This window comes from Numenius arquata, chromosome 2 (assembly GCF_964106895.1).
Source record: "Numenius arquata chromosome 2, bNumArq3.hap1.1, whole genome shotgun sequence".
Taxonomy (NCBI): Eukaryota; Metazoa; Chordata; class Aves; order Charadriiformes; family Scolopacidae; genus Numenius; species Numenius arquata.
This window is the reverse complement of record NC_133577.1, coordinates 66,604,679-66,618,533: the sequence shown is the minus strand read 5'-3', so window position 1 is coordinate 66,618,533 and position 13,855 is coordinate 66,604,679. Positions and strand designations below refer to the sequence as shown.

Below are 13,855 nucleotides of genomic sequence, written 5' to 3'. Positions count from 1 at the left end.
GCTACTGAAATGAATTGCAGAACCATTCAGTAACTGGCTACAAGCAGCAATCAATTGTACCAGTTACCAAATGACTTAGTTTAAATGTAAAATTATTTGTTCAGACAGCAAGAAACTATTTACATGTGCTACTTTTGAAATTTACCTCTAGCTATGACCATATGGTAATTTAACTTTTATATTGTATTTACCGCATTCTTATACTTTAATCAGTCAATGCAGAGCTAAACTCTTCAGAACTCCACATTTCAGCTTGAAACTCAAAACTTTTGCAGTTTCTCTCTGCTTTTGAGCAGTTGCCATCTTCAGATAATAACAGATCAATCAGTGCTCAACCCTTTGAAGTGCAACAGTTCAAATATGTCTGCTGCCTCGTATACCCTGCTGTAGGTTTTACTCCGAACGGGGGCTAAACTTTCCTACTTCAAAAGTAATGAGCTCTGCTCAATTAGCAGAGCAAGGTTTTTTTTGAACATCGCATGTAATTAGTTTCGAGGTCTCCAGTTTTAACACCCGTTTGTTAACAATCTTTTTATATAGCTGGCATGAAAGCTGTGGTTCAAATACAAGTAGGCAGTCAAATAGCTGGAGTGCTTCAGCTACACACATGATTCCATAACGCAGCTAGGCTTTTCTGAGAAGCAATTTGGCTTTATATATCGGAAGGGATGACATGGCTGCTTTAGGTAGAGAAAGAATCAAGGCTTTCAGGAGGGGGAAGCACTTCTTATTAGACCACATATTTTTGGAAGTGGCAAAGCAGCTTTGGAGCAAACCATCCCATCACTGGATTTTCTTCTTTCTCTCTTTTTCCTCTCCCTCTGTGTATATGGCTGCATATGTGTCTACAGACTTAAGACCCAATATACAGCAGTGTTCAATGTGTGTTCTCCTGCTCTCTGAATTCTGACTTTTTACTGTTAGTTTCTTTATAGGTGGTCAAGACTTCCAGCAACAGACAGCATCTTGAATTCAGTCTACAATGGTGGCTGCTGCATCACAAGGTAACGTCTCCCTTTGTGGATCGAAAGGAGAAAACTGTGACTGTATTTCAGCACGTCTTGGTGGGAAGAACAGGAGGTCTTCCTCTGTGGCAGACAGAGCACTGCTCTCTCTATTTCAGATGTTTGCTTGAGGGAAGAAAGGAAAGATCTGGTCTGTCTTGGAGAAGTGAGAATAGATTTTCTTCTTGTAAAAGAAACTTGACAAATCAGTGTTAACTACACTTTGTGCATAACATTTCACTCAGTGCGTAAGAAAACAGATGAGAAAATAAATAGGGTTTTTCTCCCTTGCAAAATCTAGGTTGCTGTGCCAGATGAAAGCCAATGGCTAATATTGGTGCCCTCCTAAGGATCATGAGGGCAGAAGGAGTCCTGAATGGGTCAGGACTGCCATCTCTTTCCATGGTTTTTGGTGTTGTCAAGCATGGTGGGTTATGAAAGTGAACAGGAAATTGTAGATCTATATAGGAAACAACGTTATTTATTCCATAGAGTACATCTGTTGTACTATGCGATGTTGTATGGCTGTGTATGTCACAGTCATAAGATATTGACAGTAAATCCCTTGATAAGAAAATGATATTTTATTGCCTCTTCATCATTTACCATTTTAGAACTCTTGTCTTTGTTGTAAACCTTATGTGGTGAACAGTAGGACTTGTGACACAGCAGTGATATGTACCACAGTCCTGGACAACTAATGGAGAGACCTGTCCCCTGTCCCCTACTTTCCTGCTTCATGGCAGGAGTGGGCTATCATTGGACTGGCCACAACCTGTGAAGAAGGAGAAGGACAGAAGGCTGAAAGACATCGGTGAGGAAGACTCTGTGGATCCTGGTCCATGGGGAGTGGACCAGAGGAACGGGGGGTCTTGTTGGGAAGGACAGCCTGGAAAGCCCCAGCTGGGCTGCTGGGTGCATTGGGTTTGTGGGGGTCACATCAGCAGTGCTGCTGACCCCCCTTTTAGTCTGCCTAGCTCACCCATATGCGGTACATCTGCCCCAGAGAATAGTTGCTCACTTCTCAGCTCAGACCCTCAGCTGCTCACTTCAGAACTACAGGGGATTGGAGATTTAGTTTGGTGGAGTAATTTAGGATTTCAAATATTAGCTGGAGTCTGCTGTAAGGCAATTTCAACCTTTAAATCTTACACGATGTTTTTGCTTTCACCTACATTACAGTTCATCCTTCCCCTCATCACTCCTCCCAGTAACTGTCACCATTTTAATTTATGTCAACAAAAAGTCCCGATTCCACCTTTTAGGCATGTCTGCAATGGTGAGTTTGTTTCCAGAGCTGCTGGGCAACTGTGGGCTTCGGTACAGCTGTGCCTCTGGACACCAGGCTGTTTCTCTTTCTGTGCCCGTGCACAGATGTTGGAGTCCAGCTTTACGTGCCCCAGCTTTGAAACTTTAGTGAAAATGAGTAACAACGCACCACCACGAACGGTCTGCCATGCCGGGGAAAGCTCTGGGGAGCCGACTGCCAAAATGTCATCAGCCACTTAAAGGGAAAGTTTGAATGATGACCCTGCTTCTGGTGGAGTTTCCTCCTGTCCCGGATATAAACACGCTGTCCTAGATGGAGTTAACTGTTATTTTTAGCTATGATAAAAGTGCATCTGAAAAGCCTGTTCTGTTGCACTTGGAAAATACCAGATGACTCGAAGTGCCAAATATGCTGGGGGAAAAAGCATTCCTGGAGAGGGCTCGCCCTGGACAGTCTGCATGAACTCTTCACGGCTTCCGCTCCCCTCTTTTTCCCACAGGCGGGCAGGCACGCTGACACGCACACACAGAGAGCAGCTTGGAACTGCACGGGCTGGTGGTGAACCATGCTCAGTGCATCTTTTTTTCAAGAACAAAGTCAAAGTATGTCCAGTGTGTTCGTTCATCTCATTGAATCTAAGCTTCTTTGCCAAGCGGTGTCATTTCTTTCCTTGGGTATAAGCAGGAGGTTTTGTTTAAATGGTAGAAGAACATTTAATAGAACCCTTTTTTTTCTGTTTTCTAAAAAAGTCATGGCCTCATACCTTTTATATGTGGCTGAATAGATGATCTGAACATGGCCTTTCCTTAAGGAAAAGTTACTGGGAGTTGTCACTAACGCAGGAAAGGTTGTGTACGGGAGGGGAGGGACACACTGCAGTCGTTAAAATAATGTTTTGGAGAAGGCAGCTCTCAGGTGATTTTGGAGGAGGGACAGGTGATGGACCAGAGTAGAGAAAACAAGTTCCATGGCACCAAAACACTTTCCCCGCCAGCAGGACGCGGTGGGGACCGTTTGGCACAGGCGATGCTGCGGCATGGATGGTGTGGAGCAGCATCGATGCTGTGGAGCTGCGTGGGTGCGGTGGAGCCGGCTGGGACGTTCCCACTCCCCAGGTGATCACGGCCCACCAGGGAGGCCGGTCCTGGCGCGACCGGCCGTGGAGGGGGATGCCCGCCGGGGGAGGCAGGCGGCCCCGGCGCCAGGCAGGGCAGCCTTGTACCTCTCTCCCGCGAGTGACAGCGGCCACCCGCCGCACCAGGGCTCCGCTCCCTGCCCCGCGGGCAGCGCGGCCTCGCGTGGGTGCTGCCGTGCCCCGCCGCCCCGCGTCGTGCGGGTCTCCCTCCCCGCTGTGCGGGGGCCACCCCAGGCAGCGCCCACCCCGCCTGCCCGGCGGCCCGAGGTGGCGGCGGGGCCGGGGGGGGGGGGGGGGAGCGGTGACAGCGCGGCAAGGAGCATGCGTGGGGGGGGGAGGCGGGGAGGAGGAGGAGGAGGAGGAAGAGGAGGAGGAGGGATGGCGCGGGGAGGCGGCCGCTGTTTATTTGCAGCCGGGCAGGCTGCGCCTCGGCAGAGCGCGGGTGGCCGGCGGCGGTCCCGCTGCCCGCCCCGCACCATGCGGCCGCCGTTGCTGCTGCTGCTGCTGCCGCCGCCTCCCCGCGCCGCGGCGGCGGCGGAGGAGCCGGGGCTGGGGCCGGGACAGCCGGCCCGGCGCCCCGCGCCATGGTGACGGGCTCGGCGTTGGGCTCCCGCAGCCGGGACCGAGCCGCGCCGCCCCCTTACCCGTCCCCGCCGTCGGCGGGCGGGCGGCGCGGCGGGGCGGCGGCGGCGGCGGCGGCGGTGCTGGCGGGGCTGTGCGCCCTCTGCTACGGCAACTCCCTGCGGGGCGAGTTCGTGCACGACGACGTCTGGGCCATCGTGAACAACCCCGACGTGCGGGCGGCCACCCCCGTGGCCGCCGTCTTCGCCAACGACTTCTGGGGCAAGCGGATGGCCGAGAACACCAGCCACAAGTCTTACCGGCCCCTCTGCGTCCTCACCTTCAAGTAAGTGCCCGCCGCCGGCCAAGCGGCCGGACCCGTGTGGGGGTGACGGGGGGAGCCCCCCACCTTCGGCACCGCCGGCTCCGGTCCCGCCGTTTCGTGATTCAGCATTTCTGCCCGGAGCGGTACGGGACAGGGTGAGCCCCGGGGGCGGCGGAGGAGGCGGTTTTCGGCCGCCTGGTCCCGCCGCTCGGCCCGGTGGAAGTTCACCGGAGAAGAGGAACGCTGAGGAGCCGGTGGGGGGGTAGCCTGCCGCTCTCCCGGCGAGCGCCCCGCTTCGCCCGCGGGTTGGGAACAGGTGGCGGCGCCTTTTTTCCCGGGGTGGGGGGACAAATGGGAAAACTCGAGCTTTTCGGAAAGCTCTTTTGGCTGAGAAGGGCGTTCAGATTGAATTCCCCGTGAGTTCTTCCTCATCCATCCCTTCTGCTTAATCTCCAGTACTTTTCTGCGCGATTGAACGGCGATGCCAGAAACTTCCCCGGCGCTGGTTTGAAGCAGCCCCGCCGTCGCTCATCCCTACCTTTCTTGGTTTTTGTTTTTTTTTTTTTTTTTTTTTTTTTTACTTCTTTTTTACCGCGAAGCGGGGGGGGGGGGGTCTGTCCCCAGGGTACCGCGCCGTGTGTCGCAGCCCGCCTGGCAGCTGCCAACCCCTCTCTCTCTCTCCTGTCGGTCCCGGGGTTCCCACGTTCCCCGTGCACCGGGCAGAGCTGCTGAGGAGGAGTTTCGGGTTTTACGGGAATAAAGAGAAGTTGGGTAGCGGCGAAGTAACTGGCATCACTGATGCTGGAAGGAAAACCCAGACGCCTCTCCCCTCTCTCTCTCTCTCTCTCTCTCCGAGGAGAATAACTTGTAGCAGACCAGCTTAGTTACGATTGATACAGTTTTGCCACCCTTGCCATTAGCTTATTCTCTTTTTATTCGGAGGAAACATAAACGATGGTGAATGTTTACCACGTTATAGCATTTAAAAATGATGCGGGTGTTTGCGGGGAGCTGTGCTGAAGACCCAGTGTAGCTGGGTGATGTTTAGTACTAGGGTCCTGTGTGGAAGTGATGGGTGGATGCTCGTTACAAACCTGTGGCAGGCGTAAGGAACACGCTACATAGGCAGTAGCAACTATGCCAGGAGGGGGTGTTCCTGGAGCTTCGTGACTCTGCTGATCGAACTCTTCATTAAAATACCTGGTTTATAAATAAAACTTCATGAACTATGTGAAAATTGCACGTTTCTGTGAGGCGGGAGCAGTTCTGGGGAATGCAGCATCCCTTCAGCCTTCCCACGGAGCAGTTGCCACCCTTTGGTTGTAAGGGTGGGCTTGGAACGAGAGCCATCGGAGTCGGCTCTCCGGGGAAGCAGGGCTGGGTGGGCATGGGGTTGGGATATCCCCGATAAAGGCACAGACCCTTGTAAACTGGGTTGTTTAGGACAGGTTTTGTACCTTTCCCTTGAAGGGGCTCTCAGCAGGTTTCTGTAGAGAGTGACAGGGATGTAGGCAGGCATGAGCAGAGCTGGCTTTGTGCACGCAGAGTGCTTTCTCCATCGGGTGTCCAGCCAAACTGTTGCAGTCTGGGGAGTCATCCGATTAATCCTTTCCTTCAGCAAAACATCCTGGGGTAGTGTGAGAGGCGAGTGAACCTGTGTGTATCACCACTGACCGTGTCGCATGCAATATTGGTTCTGGACTTGGCCTCCTAGATCGCCTTGCAGGATTGAGGTTACATTATGCTAATTAGCCAGAGAATCTTAAACTTTAATAATGGAATGGAAACTAAATGCTTTAGTTCCCATTTATATGTCTTGACTCTGAACTGGTTTTGCCTTTGCTATTTAAAGCAGGGGTGTGTGTGTGTTTTTTTAAAAAAAAAAAAAAGATAAAAAATGAAATGCTGTCAACGTATAGTCCTTTTTGGAAATTAGTGAGACTAATTTTGTGAGCAAGATTTCATTCTCAAGTGCTTATAATAACCATACAGCTAAGACATAGGGTCAAAGGCAGAGCCATTTGTTCACCGCTTGGCATTGCATTTGGAATAGAGAAGGAATCATTTATCTTCCCTGGCTGCAGAGGAAGATTATTTCCACCGTGTCCCAAATACCCTTCCAGCACCCCAGCTTCTACATTCTTCCTGTTTTGATTCTACCAGTTGGGTGTCAGAGGAAGACATTAAGATCCGGGTGCAGTGGATTCCCCAAATGGAGCGCTTCCAAAGAGGCTGCAGGGAGCTCTTGCCAAGCAGCACTGAACCTGTGGTTGAGCTGTGCTCTGCCTGCCTGAGCCACCCACCCCTGCCTTGCCCAGCAAGAGGTTGCTGGTTGTGCTCTGTCCTCCTGCAGAAGGAAAAAGAATTTACCGTGAGGCTTGTAAAATGCTCAACAGAAGTGGACTTTTAACAGGATGGAAATTAATGTTGTCTGTTAATACTTTTGTTAGAATTTACTGCCTCCACTGAGGATACTTGAGAAAACTGTGTGTGCTTTGCAGGATCTTGCTGAGGAAGGGAAGGGGGGAACCAAAGTATTCTGGTCTCTTTTTTTTTTTTTTTTTTAATTTTCTTGTTTTATTTGTTTTCTTTTCTTGTGCTAATTTGATCAAATCCAAGGCATTTTAATAGTAGCATCATTCTTTATACTTGCCTAGTGGCTCTGCTTCTGTTGCATGAAACTTTCATCTGGAAAGACTTGTTTTGAGTCTTACTGTACTAAGATTAAAAATCTGGGACACATCCAAACTGCATGTACAGAACAGATGTGAAGGGTGGGCTGAAATTTATATCTACAGATCCATCAATCTACAGAAACTTTGTCTTGGTCTCTTTTCTGTCCTTCATGGCTGTGAAAGTAAGAGGAAGGACTTGTGATGCCCTGTGGATTTTTCATTAGGCTGAACGTATCCTACATTTATGTTACGTATTCCTGAAATGATCTCAATTTAAAAAATTTATCACCTGTCTGTCAGAAAAACTCTTAAGCAGACATTGCTGAAATTTTGCAACAGTCCCTGATGAACTGGAAATCTTAAGTGACAGTCCTCATTCCAGTAGACTAATGCTCTGGAGCCAAACAGTGAAAAGAGCTCAAGTATTTGACATTATTCACACCGGATCTGTCAGTATGAATGATCAGAGGAAAATAAGTGGCCCGTGTTACTGAAACCATTAAAAAAAACTTAAAATATTCACAGAGCTGCTACATTGTTTTGTGTGGGTTAACATCAGAAGGGGGGGGAAAAAAGCCTGCACATGGACTGTTGAATTGAATAATGTTTGCTTTGCGCCTTTGAACTTCTCTCACCTTTTGACTTCAAAAAAAGTAAAGGAGTGTTAAAACTAATTGGTTCAGAAACATTCCTGTTACACGTGGGTAACTGTTAGGTGACAGGTCCAGCACAACTCCTCATCTCCACAGGAGTTGGGATGGTAGGCAATGGTTTTGCTTAATCCTTAGGAAAAACTTCATGCTCTCTTCTCCAGTTGCTGTCACTCAGAGACATTTACCTGCATCTATTTTCTTCTCCAAGAAGTGATTCAATATACTTCTTTCTAAAGAAGGTGGCATTTTGGACTCAGGATACACTATTTCTTGGTGTCTTCCCTATAAAATGTTAAGATGAAGGGTGGGGAAAAAAAAAAAGAACTGTCAGTTCTGTAATTCACTCAGGATTTTATATTTAAACTGGGTGCTCTCTGTCTTACACCTTGTCTCCACTAACAGAAGTTCAGTGAATCATTTATTCCCTCAGCAGCACTTAAGTTATTCCTTGGTTCCAGTGGTTTTGCAAAAATGTTTCTCAACTCTTGAAGCAGAAGGTGCAATCCTTAGTGCTGTCTCCCTCCTTCCCTCCTTCTCTTCTTGTCTGCCAAATCCCCATTTAGATAGATTTTTTTTTTGTTTCTGGGCTGAAAAAAAAAAAAAAAAAACCAGGTGATGGGGGTTTGATGTAGTCGGCAACACAGCAAACTTAGCCTGAAGGTGTGCAGTGGTAGGAAAGGGTGAGAACGAAGCCTTTTGAAAAACCCCGATGCCAAGATTTAAAGACTTTTAATGAGAGATCAGCCTCCTGGCTTTGCAAGTGGTCGAGAAGAAGTGAAGGCCCTGCCCGCTCAGCCTCTTCGGTAGCAGGATGGAGGGCACTGCCAAGGCAGATGCTGGTGAAGGAGGTGTCTCGAGTAACAGCTCGCCAGGGACAAAAGACTGGGTGAAAAGGTTGTGACGGGTCTAGGCCACGTAGGTATGACAGAGACTCAGGAAGATGACACTGGGCAGAGAAGCACAGGAGATAACTGATCTTCCTCGAAGGAGGTGGCTGTGACTGCTCACTGGGAACGTGCTTGGCTCCGTGGGAAGCATGTCAGAGTGTCCTCTTCAGCTGCTGCTGGGTGGCTCTGGTGGTCCAGGAGGAGAGGAGATGGAGAGACAAGCTGTAAAGGGCAGCACAACTCTCCCCCCAGAAAAGCCGTAGACACGCAATTTGTGCACAGAACCATCCTACTAGCACTCTGGCTGGAAAAAAAAAATGGGGAAAAAGATAAATTAAAAAGTCCAGGCTGTGCTCAGCTGCTGACTGCAGAATGGATGACCCTGCAGGTCTGCCCACCGAGGCTGCTAGCCAGTGATGGCTTGGGTACGTACATGCCTAGGAAGTAAATGGAACCCTTCAGCGGGGTTCAGTATTCTGTGTAGGCACCGAGAGCCTAAAGTAAGACTACCGGTGGCTTCAGATCAAAGCCTTAACTGACTGTGAGCTTGAGTTAGATGTAAATACATAGCCAAAGAGAGAATTAATTCAATAATTCACTGCCAACCTTCTGATCTATCTAGTTGCTTACAGCTGATCCTTCTATTTTTTCAGCTGTATCAGTGGCATGAGTTTCAAGGATAGGGAGCTTAAGAAAATCAAAACAACCTGAGGAAGAAAAAAAAAGACCTTAGATTTTATTTATTCTTGATTTAATGCTATATTACAGTTTGACATCACAGGGTAATATAGTGGAGCTATAATGCGTCAAGTTAAATACACAGTGCACAAGCATTTTCTTCACTCTGTACATCTATATTAGGGCAATATCACAATGTTTAAGATTGTGTCAGTATTTCTCCTGTACAGCTTAGTCTAATATTTCTACCCTAGCTATAGCAATCACTCTCCATCCTGATACTGTGACACCTGCCATGAAATTGATGTAGTACTGGGGTAGCCCCATTGGGCGAGGTGGAGTTTGTGAAGAGAGGCAGTTGGGGTTTTTTTTTTTCAGACTGGTTGTGTTATAGTTGGAATATTTGGACACATTTCTAGGCATATAAGCTTTTCTTCTGGCCCACAGCAGAGTGCCTTTCTGCCATTTGAGGTCTCGGAGAGGGTGTATGTGCTTCAAAGCTTGTTTTTTTTCCCCCAGTTTCAGGTGCAAGGGGGGGTTCCTCCCCGCCTTGAATGTAACTTCATAGCAGATGCCTGATGTTTTTTGGTTGTAGGTTTGTGCTGTGTTTCTCTTGGGGAACTGGCGAGGTTGCTTGCCTTCCCTAGAGGGAGGAAAGGACTTCTGGGGAGGGTCGGGGGATGCTCCCTGTCTGGGCCGGGGCTCCTGGCCACTGTGCTGCTTCCTGCCAAACCCAGAGGTGAGGATCTGCCCCAGAGGAGAGGTGTGTACAAAACACGTAGGACTTCTGCCTAATCGCAATATTTCCTCAGTCCTTAATAAAATTTGACTGTCCCTTCAATTAAAAGCCTTTTATGTTGAGAGGAAGAGTTCACTAAAAGGTCCAGGCAGATTCTCCTGAAAAGACTTGACTGACGTGTATCCAGTCACGCCTATGTTTGCTGCTTGCTTCAGTCCTGTTTTGTCTCTATTTAACACCTACCAGTTCCTGGGGATTTTCTCTCATCTGGCATCCTATTCCTCTTGCACCGATGTCACCTTTAATTTTCTTTTGCCTTCTTTTACCTAAAAGGCTCAGCTTTGGACCAACCTTCTTCCCCACAGGAGCATCCCTGTCAATACTCTTTAGAGTCCATGAAAATAAAGTGCTCTGGCTGCTGCTGGTTAGCTAAAGGCATTTCTCTGCGTTTACTCGCTCTGTTTCTGACTGCTTTCCTGGGCTTTGTCAGTTACTGTCTCTCAGATTTAAACGGGGGAAAAAAAAAAGAAAGGTTGTTCTCTTTTCGTGAGTTGTACTTGGTGGTTTTTTTCTTTCTTTGCCTCTGTATAAATTTAAATGGCACGTTCTCCATGGTGTGAAGCTCAAGCTGAAAGATATTACCAAACTTATTTTAAAGTGGAAAGAGAGTATTGAAATACTGTTTGAAATATTCTCTTCATTAGGCCCAATAGCTTTAGACTAGACTTCTGTTAGTGTTGTTTTCTCACCTTGATGAATGACTGTCCTAGCTTGGTTCTTGATCACGTCCCATCTCTTACTCTCTCTGTGCTCAGAAGAGGATTGCTTGGTGGCTGCTTAAGAGTTTTGTGAGATGTTTGTTTCCTTCAGTGCATTGCTCTTGCTGAGGCAATACTCAAGAATAATTTTGAAGACAAACTCTCTTTTCTTCAAAATCTGGGTAAAATGACACCTGGTTTGTCAGTCTGAAAATTGCCATTGTCTGGCTTAAAATTTTCCAGGGCTATTTGTGAAGGCTTATCTAAAGCAGTGTGAATGATGCTTTCAGTATTCTTAACGCAGGAATGATCATCAAACCACACTTTCTAGGGTTTCACTAGAAATTTCTGCCCTGGCTTTTTTGCTGCTTCCAAGGTGCTGCTGCTTCCCAGTCTAATTGTGATTTCTGTTTTCCTAACTGTGCTGGGAAGCAATAACCTGCTTGGAATGCCAATACTTAACTAGTGCTCTTGTAAGTGATGACTGTTGTGCTCTAAGGGAATTGCTATAGCTTGGGAATTGATGTGGCCTCGGTCTTCCCACCCATCCCCTTTGTGGCAAATCACGTAACAAACCATTTAAGCCTTACTGTCTATTTAATTCTGAGGCATACTATGAAAAGATGATCAGCACAGATCAGCACAAAGTGCTCTTGGACTGTGGTGGAAGCTCTGCCCTGCTTGCGCTGGCCGTTGCACAAACGCTGCTGCAAAAGGCGGCTTATTCGAGTTGTTTCCACACAGAGCTTTAACCATTATTGCCACTGATGCAGCTGCACCGTTTTTGGAGTGCAAACGCTCCTTTTCTTGGCACGCAGTAGATGCATCTGTGGAGTTTGTAAGGAGATTCCACTGAAATCGGGCATTAGTTTGCATAAAGTTTGCCATATAATATCACACAATTCCAAAAGGAGGGGAAGATCACAGGAAACTTAATCCGTCCTTGTATGTTAGATTAATTTATATAAATCTGCATGTGAGCTTTCCTCTATAAAAACTATGGGGGTTTTATGAGGTGTGGGATGCTCTGAGACTTTCCATTAAGTGTTACTCGCTATGACAAATTACCATTATTATCCTGTGCATTTCTATTTCATAACATGTTGTGGTTTTTGTTAGCCTTTTGAAAATAATAAAACAGATTAAACTAAACAAGAGCTGCCCAGGGATGATAATAAAGTCTATAAAAAGAGAAACTCTCCAATTACGGTTTACAATATTATTAAATCACGAGAGGCCTTAAAAAAGGTTGAATGAGTCTTCGTGTGTACAAGTGGATAAAAAGCACTATATTAGAGCCTGGGGGTGCTGGTGATTATATACCGTAACTGGATATGTATGGGATTTGTCGGCGAGCCTGTACTCTTGCGGCACAGCCCTCCTCTGGTTTTGGGTCTGCGAGGATGAAGTCACTGGATGCCACTTGATTTCCAGGCCCTCTGTACGGGGCAGTGTTTACCCAAGGATATGTGTCCCTGCCTGATGACTTACCCTGAGAACGAGTAAGTGCCCGTGGCTTGGGGGTAGCATGGTATGTGGTCCCTGCTCTACAAATGCCATTCTTCCAACGAGGTGGCTGTAGGTGTCAAGGCAAACTACACTGCTGTTCCTGGAAAACATCCATTTGCCTTAACAAAATCAAGGAATTTCTGTGTTAGGGCATATACCTCTTATTGAGGCATACCTTCTGCTTGGGTATGTAGTTTTGGCAGCGCTCTGCCTTGGGTGTAACATGCTGAACCACACATGCTGCCAACACTTGGACACAAAGACCGGTGTTGGGACAAGAGTCTTTGCTTGAATACATGTTTCAGGGCAGCCTTCTCTGCCCTGACAGGGTGTGTGATTGATGATGTGATTTCTGTAATGAGTTTTTATTTTGGTGCTAGCTTGGATGATGCTGATCGGCTCTATTAGAAGATACCTGTCAATGTCACCTAGTATTGAGAGACTGCTCCTTGGTATACATGCTCTTCCTCTCCTTTTCCTCCGGGTCCTTTTGAGGACCTTTGTGTTTGAACTGCCATTCACCACTTCTTAGGAGGCCTAGTACACTCTTTGCCTCCAGGGACTCTTCCAGCAGAGGTGCTGAGCAATGCAAAACTCTTTTTCTCTGAGTGTTTCACAGGTGGCTCCCCTGAGGAAAGACCTCTTTGTTGGAGAAGGTGGTGTCTTCTCTTTCACGTGTCTCCATTCGTAGGAACCTGGTCACTTGCTTTATTCAGCCCCAAATCTTTAGATTGCTGTTTGCAAACACTTCTCTGGTTAGAGGAGAAGTCAGTTCAGAAAGCCAGGCCAGCCCAAAGCATCTGCTCTCCTATCTGTGTGCTCCACCAAGGCCGTAACGTGTCTTTTACAAGTTGTGCTTTAGCTCAGACAGATGTTACCATCTTCATGCAGAAGGGGCTAAGGTCTTCCAGACCACTTGATGCTGCAAATTAGAAATGAAGGTAGTATTGGTGTCTTTGGGGCTTGCAACTTAAAAAATGAAATATTTTCCCCATTTGTGGGCCAATTTAGATACGGAAATATAAGGACATGCCACACCTCCCAATGGAATACAGTTGTTCCCTGCTAGAGTTTCTGTTCATGAACATTATGTTGGAGAAACGCCACTTCTTACTTAATTTTGAGATTCCCGTCTCTGGTTTGCTTCCTTTGTTTGCTGAGCCATATACTGTGTATAATTGCTACATGACTGTGATAATGCTCCTGCCAGTAAACAAAGACAAGACTGAACCTCTGTAAGGGTATTAAAGTTTAAGAAGGGAGAAGTAATTTTTGATTTACTCATCCCTTCCTGCTCTCTTGCCCAGAAGTTGCTCCATAGTTGCTCCGCAGTGGAGCAAATTTGGCTTTCCATAGTAGGCTGCCTTTTTTCCCCATGGGGGTGTGAGCGTGCTGGGGAGCTTTGCAAAGTTCTTGTGACTTGGATTGGAGTTGTTTGGAGCCCCAGATTTGCTCACCCGTTTGACATACAATAAATTCAACCACTGCTAACGCTTCAAAATAATTCTGCTGGGATTGTTTCAGGACAAAAGAATGTTTCCTTCATTGCCACATGGCCTAATTTCTTATGACAAAGAGCTTTAGCAGCAAAAAACACTGGTGTGAATATAGCACCTGCACACATTCACGTTTAGTGTTCATGGACCACCAAGGATGGTATT

General features: G+C 47.3%; 1 protein-coding gene across 1 annotated transcript in view; it reads left to right on the top strand.

Annotated features, from left to right (window-relative positions):
- The first annotated feature begins 3,993 nt into the window (after nucleotides 1-3,993).
- TMTC1 (transmembrane O-mannosyltransferase targeting cadherins 1) overlaps nucleotides 3,994-13,855 on the top strand; it is a 144,623-nt gene continuing 134,761 nt past the window's right edge. Inside the window, exon 1 of the mRNA XM_074168877.1 lies at nucleotides 3,994-4,316. Coding sequence (XP_074024978.1) covers nucleotides 3,994-4,316 — 323 coding nt within the window. The remainder of the gene's footprint in view (nucleotides 4,317-13,855) is intronic.